General features: G+C 33.0%; 1 protein-coding gene across 1 annotated transcript in view; it reads right to left on the bottom strand.

Moving 5' to 3' along the window:
- Window positions 1-20,182, bottom strand: part of LOC145246743 (uncharacterized) — a 69,461-nt gene extending 49,279 nt beyond the window's left edge. The window contains exon 1 of the mRNA XM_080108502.1: window positions 19,801-20,182. Within this exon, the coding sequence (XP_079964628.1) occupies window positions 19,801-19,826 (26 nt within the window). The 5' untranslated portion in view covers window positions 19,827-20,182. The remainder of the gene's footprint in view (window positions 1-19,800) is intronic.
- Window positions 20,183-20,578: the final 396 nt, after the last annotated feature.

Consider the following 20,578-nt stretch of genomic DNA (forward strand, 5'->3'; position numbering starts at 1 on the left):
ATGTATTCATAGTTATAGGTAATTTTTGTAAAACGTAACGGCCTACCATATCTTGAAATAACCGTAATACGCAGATACAATTATCACTTATTATTTTCACACCCTGTTTTTTTTTTTGTTTTGTTTTTTACTTTTTTTTCGTATCGATTCTTTAAAGCATTCTTTATGTACTGGTACATGGAAAATTTACACATTCTAAAATTAATTTTTAAAGATTTAAAAATATGCCTATTTTAGCGTTTTTGTAAAAAAAAAATTATCCTCAATTATAAGATAATAATTATTGATAACATATTCAATCCATCTCAGCCTTCAAAACGCAAAAGATAAAAAAAAAATAACCACATTCAAATTTCGGGTTTCAATCTTCGATATCGAAGGCGCCCTGTGAATTTTTTTTTTCTACACTCGTTCATCCTCGTGCCACAAAATGAGTGGTTTGTGCTTGGATCGCTTGGACTTTAAGGGGTCGAACAAGGGAGAAATGAGAAAGGGGGACATGACGTCCCCAAAAATATATTTATACAACGAATATGCAAAAGAGTTATACCCACAAAAAGTGCATTCTTTACTTATTAATCGGTGAAAATTTAATACTGATTAGATAATTACCTGATTTTTGATAGACTTTTAAAGAAAGGTTCTGTTACGAAAATCCAAAACACTCCATAAATTTGGCGGTCACAATATATACATACATACATACATAAATATACATATATATATATATATATATGTATATATATATATATATATATATATATATATATATATATATATATATATATATAAAATTGAACATGTCTGTGTGTATGTGTGTGTACATTGCCCTACGCAATAACTCTGTCAATTTTAAATCAACAGACTCGAAATTTGATATACAGGGTACTGAGATTTGGAAAAAATCTTTGCGATCGGTTTTCGGCAAGAAATTTCGCTGTTAAGAGGTCAAAGTTCAACGATTTGACCTTTAAGAACTCTACAAAACTCCTCCGACAATTTTGGGTCTAAACACTTGAAATTTTAGATATAGGTTCCTTGGGCATGGATCTAACTTAATAACTTGATTTGAGCCCGAAACTATAAATTTTAAGGGGTCATAATAGGGGCAAAGTTTTAAAAAATTGCCCCCTTTTTTTCCTTTCTTTTTTTTTTTTTTTTTTTGCTCAATATAATTCTCCAAACATCCGAGCAACGCCGAGCTGAAATGCTAGTATATATATATATATATATATATATATATATATATATATATATATATATATATATATATATATATATATATATATATATATATCGCTATCCTATTACTAACATAGAAGGCATAATCATCGCATGGAAATTTTCCAAACTTACTGACAGGAAAATAAAAGATATTGTGCAAAAAGATAAAAACAAACAGTTCGTCGATGTAACTGTTGATAGACACGGTGATGCTCTCCGATAATAATTCTGACAGTATAATTAAATAGCTCGAGTGTATTTCCTCCCAGACATTATCATATCATCTGACAAGAACCGTTTCCACAGAAGAGCATGTTGAGTTAACCAAATATGAAGATTCTGAATCTGAAATTGACAAAACGAGGAAACTCCAAGCACTGTTAATCGTTGTAGGGAAGGGAGCTTCGCGAGAATGGTTTTTTTTTTTTTTTTTTTTTTTTAGTAAAAGAATATCTCAAACAGGATCCAAGGGAAATCTAATAGCTTCGAAATTCTAAAGTGGGTTTTATAGTTATAGTTGCTACACACGCCCTTCACGTATTCTTATCCTTGTGAAATTTGATGGTCTGCTCCCACTGGGAACTCCATTGGATGTGTTTATTGAAGAGACAAAGAAAAACCGAGAGATCGGAAATCTTTCAAAACGATAGGTAGGCATTAACATATTAAGATACATATAAAGGTAAATACGCACAACAGTATGCAGAAAACTAAATAGATACGGACATATTGAATTAAAGAAATACATGTATAAATATAGTAAGCATCACAAAAAAAGAAATAGATATGACCATATTGGATATATATATATATATATATATATATATATATATATATATATATATATATATATATATATATATACATTTACATTTATAATTAATCAATGACAAACGTCTATATTCCAAATTTCATTACATTGATCATATCGCAATTTATTCCTTTAATTCAGTTAATATTTACACCTCTTGACAGTATCTGTTTCGTAACACAAAATCATTCACTTAATTATTATATCAATAAATGAATCTATTTTGCCCTTAACTCATCAGAAAAAATAGCAACAATCAATCCACCAAAGGGAAATAAAATGCTGAAAAATCCGAAAATTCAAAATGGCGCAATGTAAACAAACTGTATGATATTTGCAGCTTCTCTTCCAATTTTTGGATTTTTTTAATCATGTCCAAAAGCATTTCATTTCCTTTTGGTGGGTTGATTGTTGCCATTTCTTCTGATGAGTTAAGAGCAAAATAGATTCACTAATTGATATAATAATTAGTGAATGATTTTGTTATTATGAGACAGATACTGTCAGGAATTGTGGATGTAAACTGAATTAAAGGAATAAATTATAAGATGGTCAACATCATGAAATTTGGAATATGGACTTTTGTCATTTATTCATCATATGCTCTGTAATTACATTGAGCTTCTGTAATAAGGATTGGCATATATAAAAAGGAAATATAAGTGAATAAAGAATATTTTTACATATATATATATATATATATATATATATATATTAAACAAATATCGTTAAAAATAACAGAAAGCTGATTATATAATTTTCCGATTTTTCTCATGATCTTTTGTGTTAAAATCAAAAACGTGTGTCACGAACGTTTTTGATTTATCGTCGAATCATCCGGTGAAAAAAGCAAATGATAAAAAAGCTGGAGAAAAAGAAAAATCGAAAAAATAATTAAAACATATTATTAAGCATTAGTTCTGTGTTATTTTTACGGTTTGGTTAAATGAAAAATTGCTGCCTAAATACACAATATATATATATAGCTAGATAAGCAGGCAGGCAGGCAGGCAGGTAGGTAGGTAGGTACGATAGAAACAGACTGAGATATTTAAATAAATTTTAAACATATCCTGTCCCTGGACAGGTAAAATTAATTCTGCGAACAAAACATAAATTGAGATATTTTCTGACAAAAACAAGCCAAATTGGTTTTAATTAAAAAAAAATAATAATAACAGCTGTGTTTTCATAGCCACGCAAGCAGAGCTATAGTAAATAAAAGAAAAGTTTAGATTTTATAAACAAATGAATTTACGGACGATTAATATTAAACATTTTCTGTTTTTCTTCAGTTTACATAATCAATATGATTTCCATGATGTGCCAATTTTAAATGTTACTTTCGAATTACGAATGGCTACAAAGAAGCTGTTATTTTTAACTCAAGTTAATTATGATAGAATGAGTCCAACTTTAGAAAATCCATGAATGAAGGTTCAGTTTTTTTCATTATTTCCTGCTTGAACGCTTGATGATTTAATATATCTTTTAATTTTCCAATTATATTTTTATCATTTGAGTTTATTATATTAATGATTTATATTTAATATCGAACATCCCCTTAATCACGATAGAATCTAGTATAAAAATATCTTTAAATTATCCATTTATAGGGAACTTGTCTGTCTGTATGTGTGTTAGTTCGTTGCCTATAGACTCGGAAACGGCTGGGCCATATGTTTTTAAATTTCACACGAGGGTACTTGATGTGTCTGGGAGTGTTCTTACGTATGTTTTGTATCGTCTGCTAAGTATCGAAAATCTGATTAAAGAATGAAGTCCGATTTTGATCAAGCTTAACATCCTTGTAGAACCTAATATCACAATTTGAGAGACTTTATCACCGCACAAGCAGAAAGGTCCAGACTATAAAACCAACTGTTTATGTCTTTATAAGGCAGGAGCATGTTCGAGATGAATATTTCTTTTTAGGACAAAATTTAACCATGATACTTGACGTTTGCATTTCAAACTTTAAGGAAAGCCATTATTTACATATAATTTTATAAAATCAACGGTAGATTCTCTACAGTGCAATATAGACTACAATGTATTGTAGACTAAATAACTACGGGAGAGGGCCTAACTAGAGCAGGAAATCAATCTAGTTGATTAAAAAAATCTGCGATTTCATCGATTTCGATGAAAATAAAAACATGGGAAGGTGAAATATTTGTTGATCCTCATTCGATCCTGGACAACGTCCGGTCTCCCTGCTAGTATACATATATGCGTGATGGTGTAGTGTATGTATATATAATTTGACTTAACACTATTTACATCCATTAATACCTTTCGTTTAATATAAACATTGGCAACTCAGCCCACAAGGCTAACGATACTGAATATAACCGATTCTTCATTCGATGTTATGACAGTGTAAAACTTTTGGACGAAATGTTTAAAAGTCAGTGCATTCTCTATTTTTTTCAAGAAAGAGCACATATACACATACAGCCATTGACGTTTTATATATAGATATGAACAGTTGTTGTTTTCACGACGTTTCGGCCAACTATTCCTCTGGCCTCCGTCAGGTGGTAACCGCGACAGGATAGCAACTCCGAATCTCCTTACTGCATTCTTAGCAATTACTGCCATCCATAGTTGTTGTCGTTTCACCACGGTTTTGGCCAAATAAGCCTCTGGCCGGTTTGGAGTAGGATTGAAACCGCTATCTTCAAACAATTTTCACCTGGAACCGTAGAGATTAAACGTCTCTATCCACTGCACAACGGGCCCCGAATTTCTACGGTTCCAGTTGAGAATTGTCTGAAGATAGCGGTTTCAATCCTACCGAAAACCGGCCAGAGGCTTACTTGGCCAAAAACGTGGTGAGACAGCAAAAACTATGGATGGCAGTGATTGCTGAGAATGCAGTTAAGAGATTCGAAGTTCCTATCCGTCGCGGTTACCACCTGACGAAGGCCAGAGGAATAGTTGGCCGAAACATCGTGAAAACAACAACTAAGAAAGATGAGCATAATAGTCCGCAATAAATAAATTAATAAATAATACTCATCTCAATAATGAATTCCAATTAAATAATATAGGTTGTATATATAATTATAGGCTGTAATTTATACATATGTAAATGCAGATAATTTATCTATTTCCCAGGTATAAAACTAAGTTGGGGGGGAGGGGCTAGAAAACTTACTTAAATACATTCAAAAGGAGAAATCAAAGAAGGTGTACATCATGAGAGACCAAAAATAGCCCATCTTTCAAACTGTTTGGCCTAACATTCACAGGAAACATGAATTGGAGCAAATATAGTAAGAACATTGCCAATGCTGCTGCAAAGAAGGTGGACTCCCTCTACCATGCTAGAAAATCACTCAACCAAAAGCATTCTATATCTTTACAAAGCCACAATTCGCCCATGCGCGTATTATTGTAACATCTGGGCTGGTGCATCTGTCAACCATGTTCTGCCAAGCAAAAACAAAAGCAATTTTCCTCTACAAAAAAAAAAAAAACACCATGAATAAATATCACACAATATAAAGAACTTGAAACAAAAACTTTTACTAAAATAAAATTAACCCGAAAAGACTAAAAAATAAAACAACCAATCAAGTGTAATGATTATTAATATGATATCTGAGAGCTCTTCGTTTAAACTCCTCGGCTTTACATTCACAGGTAACATGAATTGAAACAAATATATTGAAGACAATGCCAAGGTTGCTGCGAAGGTGGGCTCTCTCTACTGTACTAGAAATCTATTCACACTTGACAGTACTCTGTATCTATACAAAGCCACCATTCTTTCGTGTAGGGAGTATTGTTGCCATATCTGGGTTGGTGCATCCACTCCTAGTCTCTCCCTCTTAGACAAAAAAGAACCTCAAATGTAATCCCATTAGCCAAACACCAATCTCTGTTTGACAAATACTTTAATGGAATGTGCTCTTATGAACGCATAGCATATGTGCCCCCTCGACATTCATACCCTTGACTAACCCAACAAGCATCAAAGTTGGACCCTTACACCGACAAAGCTCCCAGATGCCGGAAAACTTTTTACTCTAATGGTTTCTCCTCTTGGAGAATACCCTCTTGTTTCTTGTTTCCTTGTTTGTAGTAACCTGTTGTAGTTTAAATGTAATGCGAACAGACATCTCGCTGCTAAACTCCTTATAGTCACCTGATAGGCACAGTTCCAAATAGTACCTCTTTACGTTCTAAGTGATAATATGCCTTGTTTGAGGTAAAAAAGAGAGTAAAAATACAAAAAAAAACATTCATCTATAAATATAAAAGCGAAAATGTATGTATGTATGTATGTATGTATGTATGTATGTATCTATGTCAGGTCATATCATATGCTACTGGTACCATGTAACCCAGTACTACCTGCCTCATGGTCGGGTCACCGGCGACTAAACTGGTTCACCCACCAGACTTGTTTGGTGAGGAGGGCGGCTAGTCTCCCTGAAGGATTAAAAACAAGACCTTCCAAAGGGCGAATGAACTCTTTTTCTGGGTCAACAGCCAACTAGCACCGTGTATATTTGTGTGTGTGTGTGTGTGTGTGTGTGTGTGTGTGTGTGTGTGTGTGTGTGTGTGTGTGTGTGTGTTGGGGTAGAGAGGGATCCCGTAAGCCGTGGTGAAGGCAACCTTTCTAGGAGAAGCAAATCTTTGATTTAAAAAACCATAAAGCGGAAGACCAGTACCCGCATTAAGCTGGTCTGCAGTTTAATTTGTTGCTGGCTATCTTGCTCTTGCTTGTTGCTGGATCTCAACATTTTGAACCGAGAGAGAGACTTAGCTGTCGTACAAAGCTAAGACTCTGTAACATCATATTTGTATAGATACTCCCTCAGACATTTGGGCTCATGGATTTTAAATGTCTGAGGGAGTGGCACTCGTCTGACAAGACGTTGAAATCATCATGTATGTATGTATGTATGTATGTGTGTTCGCTTTTTCTGTGTGTCTACAAAAGGCTTTTTTTTTCAGAGAAGCGGTCGCTCGCTTCACAACTTTTTAAAACTTTTTATATCACATATAAATCGTAATATCTCACAGTTAACAACGAAGCTCGCCTGTCTATTTAATTTGCTCGATTTCGGGAAGATAAATATTCAATATTTGTCGCTCGCCGCATGTGGGTTAGTCTTTTTCCTATAACATCTTGGAGAGGGGGGGGAGCGTTCAGCAGTAAATGTATACTATCCCGCAGTCAAACTTGACCTCATTAACTCATTAAAACGGGCACCTGCTAAATCCAAGTAATTAAATAAATTCAAACGTGTTTCCGTTAGCATCTCGCGGTGGGGCAATGGTTAACGTCGCACATTGTTTTTTTTGTTTTTTGTTTTTTTCTTCACACTTTAATTTACAACTTTGCCTCAACGGTTCGGGTTCGATCCTCATACTTACTTTTTTTACCCCCCTCCCCCTACACCTCCAAACACCCGGGCAATGCCGGGTACCCCTCGCTAGTACTTAATAAAGAAATGGTCTCATCGTTTTATAACACTTCCGCTGAGACGAGTAAAGAAACAAACACGAAAGAAAAGAAACGCTGTAGGAAGGTGTTAGACGTTTGTCTTGGAATTCTATAGGAAGCAGAAAGTGAAACGAAATATCCCGTGAATAAAAGCCGGCAGCGCGCTTCCTTTTTTACATTCCTTTTAAACTATTTCACATAAAACTATAAATTCCAAACAGATGACGACCATTTCTCATGTTGAAGTGACTGCGAAGATTCTACAAATGAAATATAAGGTTACGCACAACTGAACTCGTTTAGAATCTTAAATAAGGCTTGCATAGTTAGCCTAATGGATACCGCCTATGATTTTAGAATCGCCTACATCGATTTTCAATCCTCTACGATATACTGAGTTCAATTACACGCTATTATGCGTTTAAAAAGTATAAACGAACGCATTCTTATTCACAACCGGAAGCTGAATAACAATCTTTGTTCAGTTAATAATATAAAACTAGCAGGTCTTGTGGAAATTCCACAGCGGACTCATTCATATGTAATATATTGATGTTGGCATTCTGTGGGTGTTCAGCGTAAATGGAGACGCCCTGATATTATTGTAGCTCATTTGTTAAAACTGCAAAAGTATCTATCTAAACTATCAGGGACGCCCGGCGTAGCCGGGTCGTAAAATACGCTTAAATATGATATTTTAATTTATGATGATTTCGTATATATTATTATAACGTAAATTTTATATCGATTCTTATATATTATAAAGTTTTAATTTCAAAAATAAAAAATATATATCCATATGACTTGGGTGCATCAGCTTCAATCGAAACCGAAACCAAAACATATAAAGAATATATATATATATATATATATATATATATATTAAAGCTAAAAAAACTCAAGGTTATATATATATGCATGTATATATATAGTCATCCACATACATTACTGTTTCGCCGCTGATCAGTGCGGCTAGACAGGCAACGGCCTAAAGCGAGGATCGAAACCGGACCACCCAAATGACAGTTAAGGATTTTCACCATTACGCTATACTGCTGAGGCTGTGTGAGTAATGAAATAAGGAAGTTTTGGCATCGTCAAAATGCCTCCACTCGATTTGTTTACACACACACACACACACACACATATATATATATATATATATATATATATATATATATGCATATATACACGTATATATACATATATATATGCATATATATACACATATATATATATATATATATATATACACTCATGAGCAAAAAAAAATGGGCCAAGAGTGAAAGAAAGAAGAAATCGATTTTTCAATGTTTTTCTATGAATGTTTGTTAATTTTAACTGAAATTTCTATTTTGCAGATCATTATTATTATAGCTTATAATAATAAGCGGAAAAATTAATCTTAACAATGGTAAGACTCCATCTTGGCGAGGATATAAAAAACCGAATTGCAGGATTAAGGCAGTCCAAAATGACTTACAAGCAGATTTTTTATATTTTAACAAAAGAAAATGTGAAAACATCTCTTATTGCAGTGAAGCGAATTGGTCAAAGGTTCGAAGTCGAGACTCCGCAAAAAGGAAATCTAGATCCGGTCGCCCTAGAGTATCCAAATTAACTTTTTGAAGAATCTAAAGAAAACTTATGTTGACCATAGCAAAGAATTCAAAACAAGGGGCTGGAAGAAGACAAATGAAAGAAATTTGATTTTCTTCTAAAAGGTGTGCAAAGAAGCCATTTTTATCTAAGAAGAACATCAATGATAAAAAGATTTTTTTCGTGTTATGGCAAGAAAGATACAAATTCGTTTAGGAATGTTTTCTGGTCAGATGAATCAAGATTTTGTCTTGATAGTGATGCTCCCGATTCTCCCGAACGGTGCATTCAAAGAACGGGAGAAAGATTTTCGCCAAGTTGCATAAAAACCATAGTTTAACACGGGAATGGAGGGATAATAGTATGGGGAACTTTTACTGCAGCAGGAGTGGGGGAACTTATTAGATGTGAGAAGTCAATCAATGCAAAGGGATACATTTGAATATTAGAAACAGGACTGTTACCAAGTATCTAGAAGCTGAGAATATCCTAGAACATTATTTTTCAACATGATAATACACATGCACACATTGTTCAAGTCAAAAAATGTTTTTCTTATAATTCAATTGATGTGATGTTTTGCCAGGTCAAAGCCTCGATTTAAACCCAATCGAGAATATTTGGTCTATAATATCTCGTGCATTGGCTGGAATAACTTTTTTAACAATGACAAACTGTGGGTGGGGTCTGTACAAAGCAAATGGAATAGCATCTCCTCTTTACAGTGTTCCACTTTGGCTGAGAACATGTCTAAAAGGATTGATTTTTTAAAGAAATCAAAAGGGAATGCGATTCCAAACTAAGCATTTATTAAAGTAAATGTCTTGTTATGTGTTATTAGCCTCGTTTAAGTTTCCTTGTTCAATTGTTCTTGGTTCAATATAGCTTTTAAAATTTGTTTGGTCTATTTTTTTTTTTTTTTTTGCTCACGAGTATATATACATACATATATATATATATACATATATATATATATATACATATATACATACACATATATATATACATATACATCTATGCATATATATATATATATATATATATATATATATATATATATATATATATACATATGCATATACACATACATATATATCTATACATTCAGTCAGTATATCTCTGGGCATGCTGCTGTATCTTGTCTCCGAATGGTTGAAATAGTTATTTAGGGCACTGTTCTTTTAAAAGTATTAATACATTAAAATAAACTCTGCTCTTTAGTCTCCAGGCCTAATTCCCTCTATAATATATATATATATATATATATATATATATATATATATATATATATATATATATATATATACCATGAAAGCATGTCAATACGGAAGTTGAATTATATCATGCTTATATCTTGCTTAATATCCTTCCGAATTTTTCCCTCACTAGTTGAGATCTTCTGCCTGACCCCAAATCTTCCCTACGAAATAAAGGAAACAAAGAACTAGGGCCTTTAGGGAAGGCAGGCACATTTCTTCCCTTAGGCAAAATAAGGGGCCCTCATATTACAGGTAGAGAGTGTGTGTGTGTGTGTGTGTGTGTGTGTGTGTGTGTGTGTGTGTGTGTGTGTGTGTGTGAGAGAGAGAGAGAGAGAGAGAGAGAGAGAGAGAGAGAGAGAGTTATATTTAGCCAGAGCACATGCCGGTTGTTAGCGGAGAGAGGAAGTCGATTCACCATGTGTCAAAATTTACAAAAACGTGTGCCCCACGCCGGCTCTCCACACTTACCGCAGCTTGCCCGTGCGATCCCACCCTCCACACCAAAACACACAGGTACTGGAATGTTTCTTGTTTTATATCTACATCTATCTGCACGAATAGATCGCGAGATAAATATTTTGCACACATGCGAAGGTATCTCCTTATACGCCTCTGGAGGCAGACATAAATATACCCCCTTCTCCCATCCCATTCTGTTTTTTACTTCTGAATATAAATATGCTTGGCCTATTCCCATTATAAATTAACGTTTATCTAACAAAGCTGACTCAACGCGTTTACATGCAATTTGCTAATACAAACAATATATTATTTACATGCACACACGCGTATATATCTATTAGACGAGAGTTGTGTTAATCAACGTTTGTTTGCTTATGGGGTTTTTTCCTATGTATTTTAATTATATAAAACACATGCTAACATACACGCACAAACACATACACACACACACACACACTCTCTTTTTCTTTTACACACACCGTACGTTGTTTGATCTGGTCTAGAGGTTAGAGCGTCCAACTATCGAGTAACCCCACCTCATCCAAGTTTGAGAACATTAATTGTACGGCCTGTTACTATTTAGTGTAATGCAAAGCTCTTTGTAGATTAAAAAAAAAATAGCGGCCACAGGAGAACTCTGGCCTTTTAAAGTTGTCTGGGCAGTACCGTCGGCATTTCTCGGTCGAGACGCCTCACGAAGTAAGCAATAAACTTACTTCACTCGAAAGAAGGAAAACAAACCCTTGGAGAGTGAACCTTCTAAGATTACTCAGAATCAATAACGCAGTCCGACAGATAGGAGAGCTGGTTTGACTTTCTCTGCCTTGTGTAACATTTTCCTACAGTGGAAGGAAAGTAAATTCTGTCCTTGGAATCTGTGTTAATTTTTTTTTCTTTTTTGTTGGTGTTTTTGTTTTTGTTTTGTTTTTTTTTGTTTTTGTTTTTTTGCTGTTTTTTTTTTGTATGCGTAAACAATGAGTCGGCCTCTCTTTCTGCAGCTGTTTTTAGCACATATAAGGTCATCAAATGAATTCCTATTCAGCTTCAGTAGGCGGAAGTGATTAGATTCTTGACACTTGACGCACTTCCGGTTTCTTTGAAACGAGAGCGAAAAAACTTGTATCAAAATGTATGATTCAAAACCACAAATGATTAACTTGGAAAGAGGAATTAAGCTTGAATTCAACACAGAAACGGCATCATTTATCGTTCAGTTAAAGGCGCTAATATCGCATCTCGAAAGGTGCCGATACGTAACTAGAAATTAGTTGTAACAATCCATTATTATTAAACCCCGTGGAAATTCTACAATGTTTTTGCATCAATCTTTATATTATACTGCTAAAGTACAGTTTGGGTTTATTTCGGCAGCCTTATAATTCTCACTTTCCTTATTTTGTCTTTTAGCCTTTACATTCCATGAACGATGTTTCTTATAAAGGGGGAAGAATTGCTGTTTTCTGGGTTGGAATCTGCCTATCTAACACATATAGTTGGTTAATTTTTTATCTTGAAGTATATATTTTTAGCTTCTTACATCAGTGGTTTCATGCCTTGTTTGGAGCGATTTCCACGAAAAAATATATATATTATTCCCTTTGAAAAGAGAAATGTCTGTAAAGGTCAATACTATTAAGGAAAACATGACTCTTCTTTCGCAAAACGTAATTGTCATTGTGAACTGTTCTTTAATATATGCTCTTAATTTATATATTCAAAATGTTAGCAATTTAATTCCTTTTTAAAAGGAACGGCTCATCAAAGACAAGTTTTTGATGAGCCGTTCCATATAAGTTAACAAATTTACCGAATTTCCATTACTAACAATTACTATATTGTCCAATTTCTACTGTACACTCTTTAACCCTTATCCTCGAGTGGCCTCTTGGCCTTGATAAGTTGTGATGCCTATGTAAAAAAATTCTCCTCGCTCTTTTTTACTATAAAGTCACCGCATATCAAAGACCTGGAGGCCACTCAAGGATAAGGGTTTACGAGTGTAGGTTGGGACAATACTTTGGTAGTGTTTATTTAAAAGAACAGCTGAAGAACTTATTTACATTAAACTTGAAAATTATCATGTTGTAGTGAGCTGGGAATTAGGTCCTCGGTATTGTGTTCCACAGACGTAAAATAAGCTTTGCTCGTGAACTTTTCGTATTGTTTTAGGGACAGATAGGCAATAGGACATTGCTGATAGTGTTTCTGAATGTTTTGAAGGAGGTAAATATTGAAGCTCAGTCGAGCACCTGCTATGAAAATAACGAAAGAGCAGAGATATACTCGCAACGTCAGTACTATCAGGTTGTTGCATAAGTTCCCGCCGCTTCATAATTTTTTTTTTCTAAAATATGCTTTGATATTTGAAAAGTGGTATATATAATTAGAAAGTACGTGTTCTGTTCTACAAGGTAATGGTCATCGTTTTTTTTGCTCATAAATTTTTTTCTCGCTTTTCAGAACTGGCAAATAGATAAAAATATCACATTTTCGATACCTTCTTCTTTTCGCCTTTAATCGAGGTCAAAAAACAAGTGAAGTGACCAAGGAATTTGTGCCGTATATGGAGAAAACGCTATAGCTGTTCGAGATCGGTTTACCAGATTTAAACACGGTAATTTTGACCTCAATGACGTTTCTCGTTCCGGAAAACCAAGCAAGATAGACGAAGACAAAATCAGGGTAGTTTTGAAAGGAAATGGCCACCAAACATGTAGAGAATTGGGATTTTGTGACAATTTCGCGCCACCTTCAGTCGATGGGATTCACACAAAAACTTAGAACTTGGGTCCCACACGAACTTACTTTTGCTGTTAAAATTCTTTGATTTTCTTAACAAAAAAAAAACGACGGAAACTTATGCAACAACATAATATTATGCAAAAATTACTCTCTTTTTTACTTCCGTAAAAAAAAATCATTTTCAGCTAATTAGTCTTTAAATAAATAAAGCCAAAATGCATTTCGTTTATTTAAAATTGCAATAATTTAATCCTTTTTAAAACAATAAATAGTCTCTATCTTCTTTACCATGTAAATAATTGGCAGCTAAATATTCTTCAATCGAGTGTGATTCTTTGAAATGTATTTATTTAAAATTGTCTTTTTTCCGAAGGGACTTCATAACTTGATTTTAGAACAATTCATTTCAAAATGGGAAAGATTAGTTTGCTTTTACCTTTGCAAAGTCAGATTAATCACCAATCACTATCTTTGCTAATTAAACGATATCTTCGTACTTAAATGCACCTAAAAAGTGATATCACACACTCGTGAAGTACATTAGCGTATTATTACATAGATTTAAAAAATGGTATGATCTGTTAACACAGAACACTTCCATCATCAAAAATGATTTTGAAGCCATTAAACTTTTAAACAGAAAGTTGTTTCTGAGCTACATGAAAGTTTTTAAGGCAAAAAGTATTGTATACTTCTCAGTTAAGTTTACTAATGACACAACTTACCAAAGCTCGAGGATTAGGGTTAGGGTTAGAGTTAGAGTTAGGGTTAATGAAATAAATCGATTGTGAGATGAATTATGAAGAATATTATGAGAGAATTGAAATGATACAAAATCAGCACAATTTGATTTCTCATGAGCTTGACTAATGACACGAACTTGTTGACACTGAATTCGGGATACGAAATCCTGAAATATATCTTTTGTTTTCATTCTATATAATGAACATCCCAGCAATATTTTAGGAACATTCATTTGTTTGTGGGGAGTTGCTTAATGGTCGTCTGTTACTCAACGAATCACGTGTAAGACGTACTATAAGGAAATTCAAGTATTTATATAAAATATTTATAAAGACTTATGAGTTTGAATTAACTCCATCTTTTACTTGTTGTAATGATAACTAATGGTATATATATATATATATATATATATATATATATATATATATATATATGGCTACACGCACTCGAATAGCGTAGTGGGACAGACCTTAGTTGTCGTTTGGGCGGTCGGGCTTCGATTTTGGCTTGAGGTAGTTGCATATCTAGCCGCACTGATGAGCTGTGATACAGCGAAACAGTAATGTATGTGGATGAGTATATATATATATATATATATATATATATATATATATATATATATATATATACGATATCGATATATATATATATATACGATATCGATATATATATATATATATATACGATATCGAGTCCCCACTTATTAAAGCCACTCGAAGATAAAAGTATATGAAATTGCCAATTAGATGCAGAACAATACTATAAAATAATACGATAAGACGAAAAGACTACAAGAAAGATATAGTCTTACAATTGGTGAGAGGAAAATTAATGTTGTTAACTTCTTTTTATAACTCAACATTTGATAGGTAAAAAAGATAATTTTATTGGTAAAAATGGAACACGCGAATATGTATGCATCTCATATAGAGATAAGTATTAGTCCTAAGAAGGATCCCTTTGATTTCTACGAACCTGTACTGAAATCAACTGAAATATAAGAAAATACGGATAAGATCGGCAGGTCGCATGAGTAGAAAATAGTTTATGCGAACCAGGCGTTATTTCTGGTTCATATGACGAAAACTTTCCAAAATAGCTAACAAAGCAAAAAAGGGAGAATGAAAAAATAAATACACAACAAATAAACGTTACGAAAGACACTATTCTATATACCTATATATATTTATTTTGTGTTTAAACTTATTTTTAAAAAAAATGTTTAATTTATTCAAAGTCAAAGCTTGTCGAGTTAGAATTAAAAAAAAAAAAAACAGTGGTCTTATTAGAGCCATTATCAAGACGTTGATAATCACTCCAAAATCGAAAATTCAACAAAATACGGATTGAAACGCTTGCAGTAAAGGTCCGAAATAATGTTCTACCAGCATCTGTTTAATTTTCGACTTTTGAGCGATTATCGAGTTTCGAATGTTGGTCAAATATGCAAAAATGTCAAAAGAAAATGGTAAATTAATTATTTTTCCTCTGTCATTAATCTTTCTTTGTTCGTTTGTAAGATTATCTTTGATGCGAAAACATATTTTTTTGCCTTTTTTCTCGCAATGCCAGCATTTTAAATCATTTTAATTTATTTTATGCATATTTTTATTACTTAAATATATCACCATGAATTATTCATAACCTTCTAAAGCATCATTCATACTTTTTCTGCGACTCATACTCATGTTGACCCCAAAACGACCTTTTTTAGCCAACAAACATGGAGGCATCTTCCATCATGATAATGCTCGTTCTTACAACATTACTGACAAAAAATCTAGGAGAAGTTGGTTGGGAAACCTTGCGTTAAGCTGCATATTCTTTTGGCCTAACTATCTCTGGTTATCTCTTTTTTCGAGGATTACAAAACAGTACAAAGAGGCGATTGAACATTAGTTGCATTCATATTTCACGTCAAGTCCTAAAGAATTTCACAATCTTATCCAGTACCAGATAGATGACCATTTGGGAAGGCTAGGTGCTGTATGCACCGCGCCGAGTCGTAGAAATATATAAGTTCGTTGACAGATATAATCAAGTTATGGAGAGCAAAGGTTGTTATTGTTATGAATAGGGCCAGGACACTAGCATATTCTTTATTTTGACTCTCAATGATATCTCTTGATATCTTATATGCTTTTATATAGAGTGATGTGGTTGTCGGTCGATTAACTGTGTCTGTGTCAGATATATACTCGAGAGTCAAAACAATGATAAGACTATTCTGTTGTTATAGCCCTAGTTATGAATAAAGATTTATAAAAAAAAAATTTTTTTTAATTTTAATTAAAAAAACAATAAATAAATTAAAAAGAAACAAACAGTTTTGTCATTTTCAAGATGAGGTTTTAATTTAGGAACAACTTCTGAACCGACCTGATAATTTCGCGAAACGCCATATGAGTTAGATAAAGTATTTTGTATAGACAAATGTTCTAGACATTTTTCGTGGCATAAAGTAGTTTTAAATAAAGTATGGAATTCAACCGAGACTAATAGGCATACGATAACCCTTGCAGAAATAATAAAATAAAATAGATATGAAAAATAATTTTAGATAGAAAAAGGGTTCCCCCTGCCTCCTCCCTCTCTCTCTCTCTCTCTCTCTCTATCTCTCTCTATCTATCTATCTATCTATCTAACTAACTTAAGTGAGTGGCACCGCGAAAGCACATGGCCACTCGTGATAAATTAATTGAACTTGGCAAACTAGGGTCGAGAAGCTGGGTAAAAACATCAACAAACATAAGATAAGGAATATTCGCTTTCTGGGAAAGGAAGTGCATTTATGCATAGATACACCCACAGCAAGGTTAGAAGTAAAGTTTATGGGCTGTTTTTCTCAGCTCTTATAATAAAATAAAATAAAATAAAACGTGTATATACATATTCACGTTGACACACCGGTTCTCACCAGATCACCGAAGTTAATCAACGTTGAGCCTGGCCAGTACCAGATGGGTGACCATTTGGGAAGACTAGGCGCTGTATGCACCGCGCCGAGACGTAGAACTTTCTAGGTTGGTATCTGGGGGCGCATTAATTCATTGGGAGAGATGCACCCCCAGTGTTCGTTAAGATATTCATCTAGGAGAAGGAAAGTCTGATATGAAAATTCTATTGTATACTCTGTCCTATGGCAGTCATCTGCACCGACAAAGGTTAGCAGTCATACCAAAATGTGTGGTTGGTGCTACACAAAGCCTTCTGCACTATAAACAAATCACCTGTGTGAATTTCCGAGCAACTTAGTTGTTGTGGCGGAAGATCATACGTCGGAATCGTGTGTGTGTGTGTGTGTGTGTGTTTGTAATGAGCATAATTGAAATAGTATTCCGACGAAATAGAGAAATAAAAAAGAACTAAGTTATGTGTTCATCAATTTTTCTTTATTTGAATTATAACGAATAGAATTTATATTCTTTTTGAAGCGGATATGTCCGTTATAATTCAATTTTTTATCATTATTTTTTTTTATTTCTCTCTCTCTCTCTCTCTCTCTCTCTATATATATATATATATATATATATATATATATATATATATATATATATATATATATATATATGCGGAAAAATCATGTTAACACACCGGTTTACGCTAGATCACTGAAGTTAAGCAACGATGATCCTTGCCAGTCATCTGCACCGACAAAGATTAGTTGTGGTTGGTTTTTCACAAAGCCTTCACCACTATAAACAAATCATATGTACCTTGGTTGTAGTGGCGAAATCTCATACGTTAGAATTATTTTCAGAAAAACGGAAAAAGTTTTCTGTTACCCGTGCGTATCAAAATCGAAAACGTGATAAAATTTTAACAAAATTTCAACAATAAAATTTACAACCCAAAATCAAGCGACCTCACAGTATATATATTTATTAATGAGTTACCACGTACCAATGACAATATATTTGTGTGTATTGCAGGTGTGTGCTTGTGTGTGTGTGTGTGTGTGTGTGTGTGTGTGTGTGTGTGTGTGTGTGTGTGTGTGTGTGTGTGTGTGTGTGTGTGTGTGCTTGTGCTTGTGTGTGTGTGTGTGTGTGTGTGTGTGTGTGTGTGTGTGTGTGTGTGTGTGTGTGTGTGTGTGTGCGTGCGCGTGTGTGTGTGTGTGATCAATAAACGAAAAATCACAAGCGCATAAGTAGGTGAATGGAATAAATAAAAACTGAAAATGAATAAGCAATAAACATGTGACATTTTCTTATTGAATTTATTCAACGATTTTAGAAGCAAAGTTAACCCTAACCCTAATATATATATATATATATATATATATATATATATATATATATATACATATAACATATATATAAGTTATATAAATAACTTATATGTATATAACTTATATATATAACTTATATGTATATATATATAACTTATATGTGTACATATAACTTATATGTATATAAATTATATATATATAACTTATATGTATATATATATTTATATATATAAGTTATATATATGTAACATATATATAATATATCTATAACATATATATAACATATATATAACATATATATATAATATATAACATATATATAGTATATATAACTTCTATATATCATATATAGCATATATAATATATATATAACATATAATATTTATATATAACATGTATATATAATATATAACATATATATATAACTTATATATATATAACTTATATGTATATGACATATATATAACATATATATATACATAACTTATATATATATATATATACGAACAGTTTGCGATAGAGAAGAAATAGACAGACAGATAGATAGATAGATAGATAGATAGATAGATAGATAGATAGATAGATAGACAGATAGATAGATAGATAGATAGATAGATACAAGCAAACACATAGACACATTAAATAAAAACAACAAACAAAATTAGATAAAAAGAAACATAAAAATCATAATCAACAAAGACAGAAATTTAATAAAGTAAACAAGAAATCCCATTCAAACAATTATCTCTCTGGAGGAATTGCACACGTTTTTTACTGTGAAATATTGTGAGTTCGATCCTAAAATCAAGTAATTAGTTAATGGCCATTATCGAAAGATGACAAAAAATATTGGTGACTTTCTAGAATAGCCAACAAAGCAAAAAAGGTAAGAAAAATAAATTCAAAACAAATAAAGATTACAAAAGGCAAGCTAAGTTACTCTTTTACCTATATGCATCAGATTTTTTTGTGCTTTAACTTATTTTAAGGTGTTTTAATAAAATTAGAGTAAAGTACATAGAGTTTAAACGAAGGTATAGGGAAGCCACGATAATTGCTCAAAAATGAAAAATTAAACTAAACACTGATAGAAACACATTCAATAAATGTTACCAATTGTGCGAATGTGTAATATTCTACAAAATAAAACACTTTAAAATAAGTTAAAACACACAGAAAAAATACCTAGGTTAGTAAAAATGTAACCTATTTTGCCTGTGGTAAAATCACTAAAATATTTTTTTAATTTAAAAATTCAAGTACTCACGGAATTTTCCTTTTAATTCCAGCCATACTTGGTGTTCGTTATCAAATGGAACCAACGGTTTTCGTTACGAAAAAAAATATATATTATAAGCGGTCGGTAACGTCCTTGTTACAAATTGAAAAACAAAAACAGCTGATAATTCGTGTTGGGCTAATGATAATAAAAATGGCGCACACGATGTCCAGAAGAAAAGGATAAGCAGACGACGTGAAAAAAATGGCAAAAGATATTCGAATTAGAGTCCGTTGCGTTCGTTACTTAACTGAACTCGTTCATCGGCTGGATCGGCTTTTATACGGCTGCGAAAAAATGTGCCTTGTCTGTGTGTAGGGCGTGAAGGGAAGTGAGGCTGCCAGGAAGGAAGAGACTGGTTATTCAAATGGTTATAGATAGATCTAGATATATAAAGAAATGCGTGAAGGAAAGGGTGGGTAATTCACGCGTACCTCTTTCTTCGTCTCTCCTGGTCGCCCGCCGATCCTTTCTCTTTGTAAATACTGACACGGTGACTCATCTCCCTCAATGGTGTCTAAATAAGTGTTGTTTTTTATAGAAGCGCGAAGGCAGGTAGACAAAAAGTTATGAAATCGTTTGGTACACCTTCGAAAACTTATTTACATTGAAATACGTTTATTTTGAGATTTTCTATTTTGTGGCCATTGGGTGTGCTTTCGGCAAACTCGTAACTCTCATTTTTTTTTCCTTGTCTTTTATTCCTCACATTCAATTAGCGATGTTTCTGGCAAAGGGTGAAAAATTGCTGTTTCTGGTTGGAATC

Source organism: Euprymna scolopes, chromosome 24 (genome assembly GCF_053919585.1).
Source record: "Euprymna scolopes isolate OS-2025 chromosome 24, ASM5391958v1, whole genome shotgun sequence".
NCBI classification, from domain to species: Eukaryota; Metazoa; Mollusca; class Cephalopoda; order Sepiida; family Sepiolidae; genus Euprymna; species Euprymna scolopes.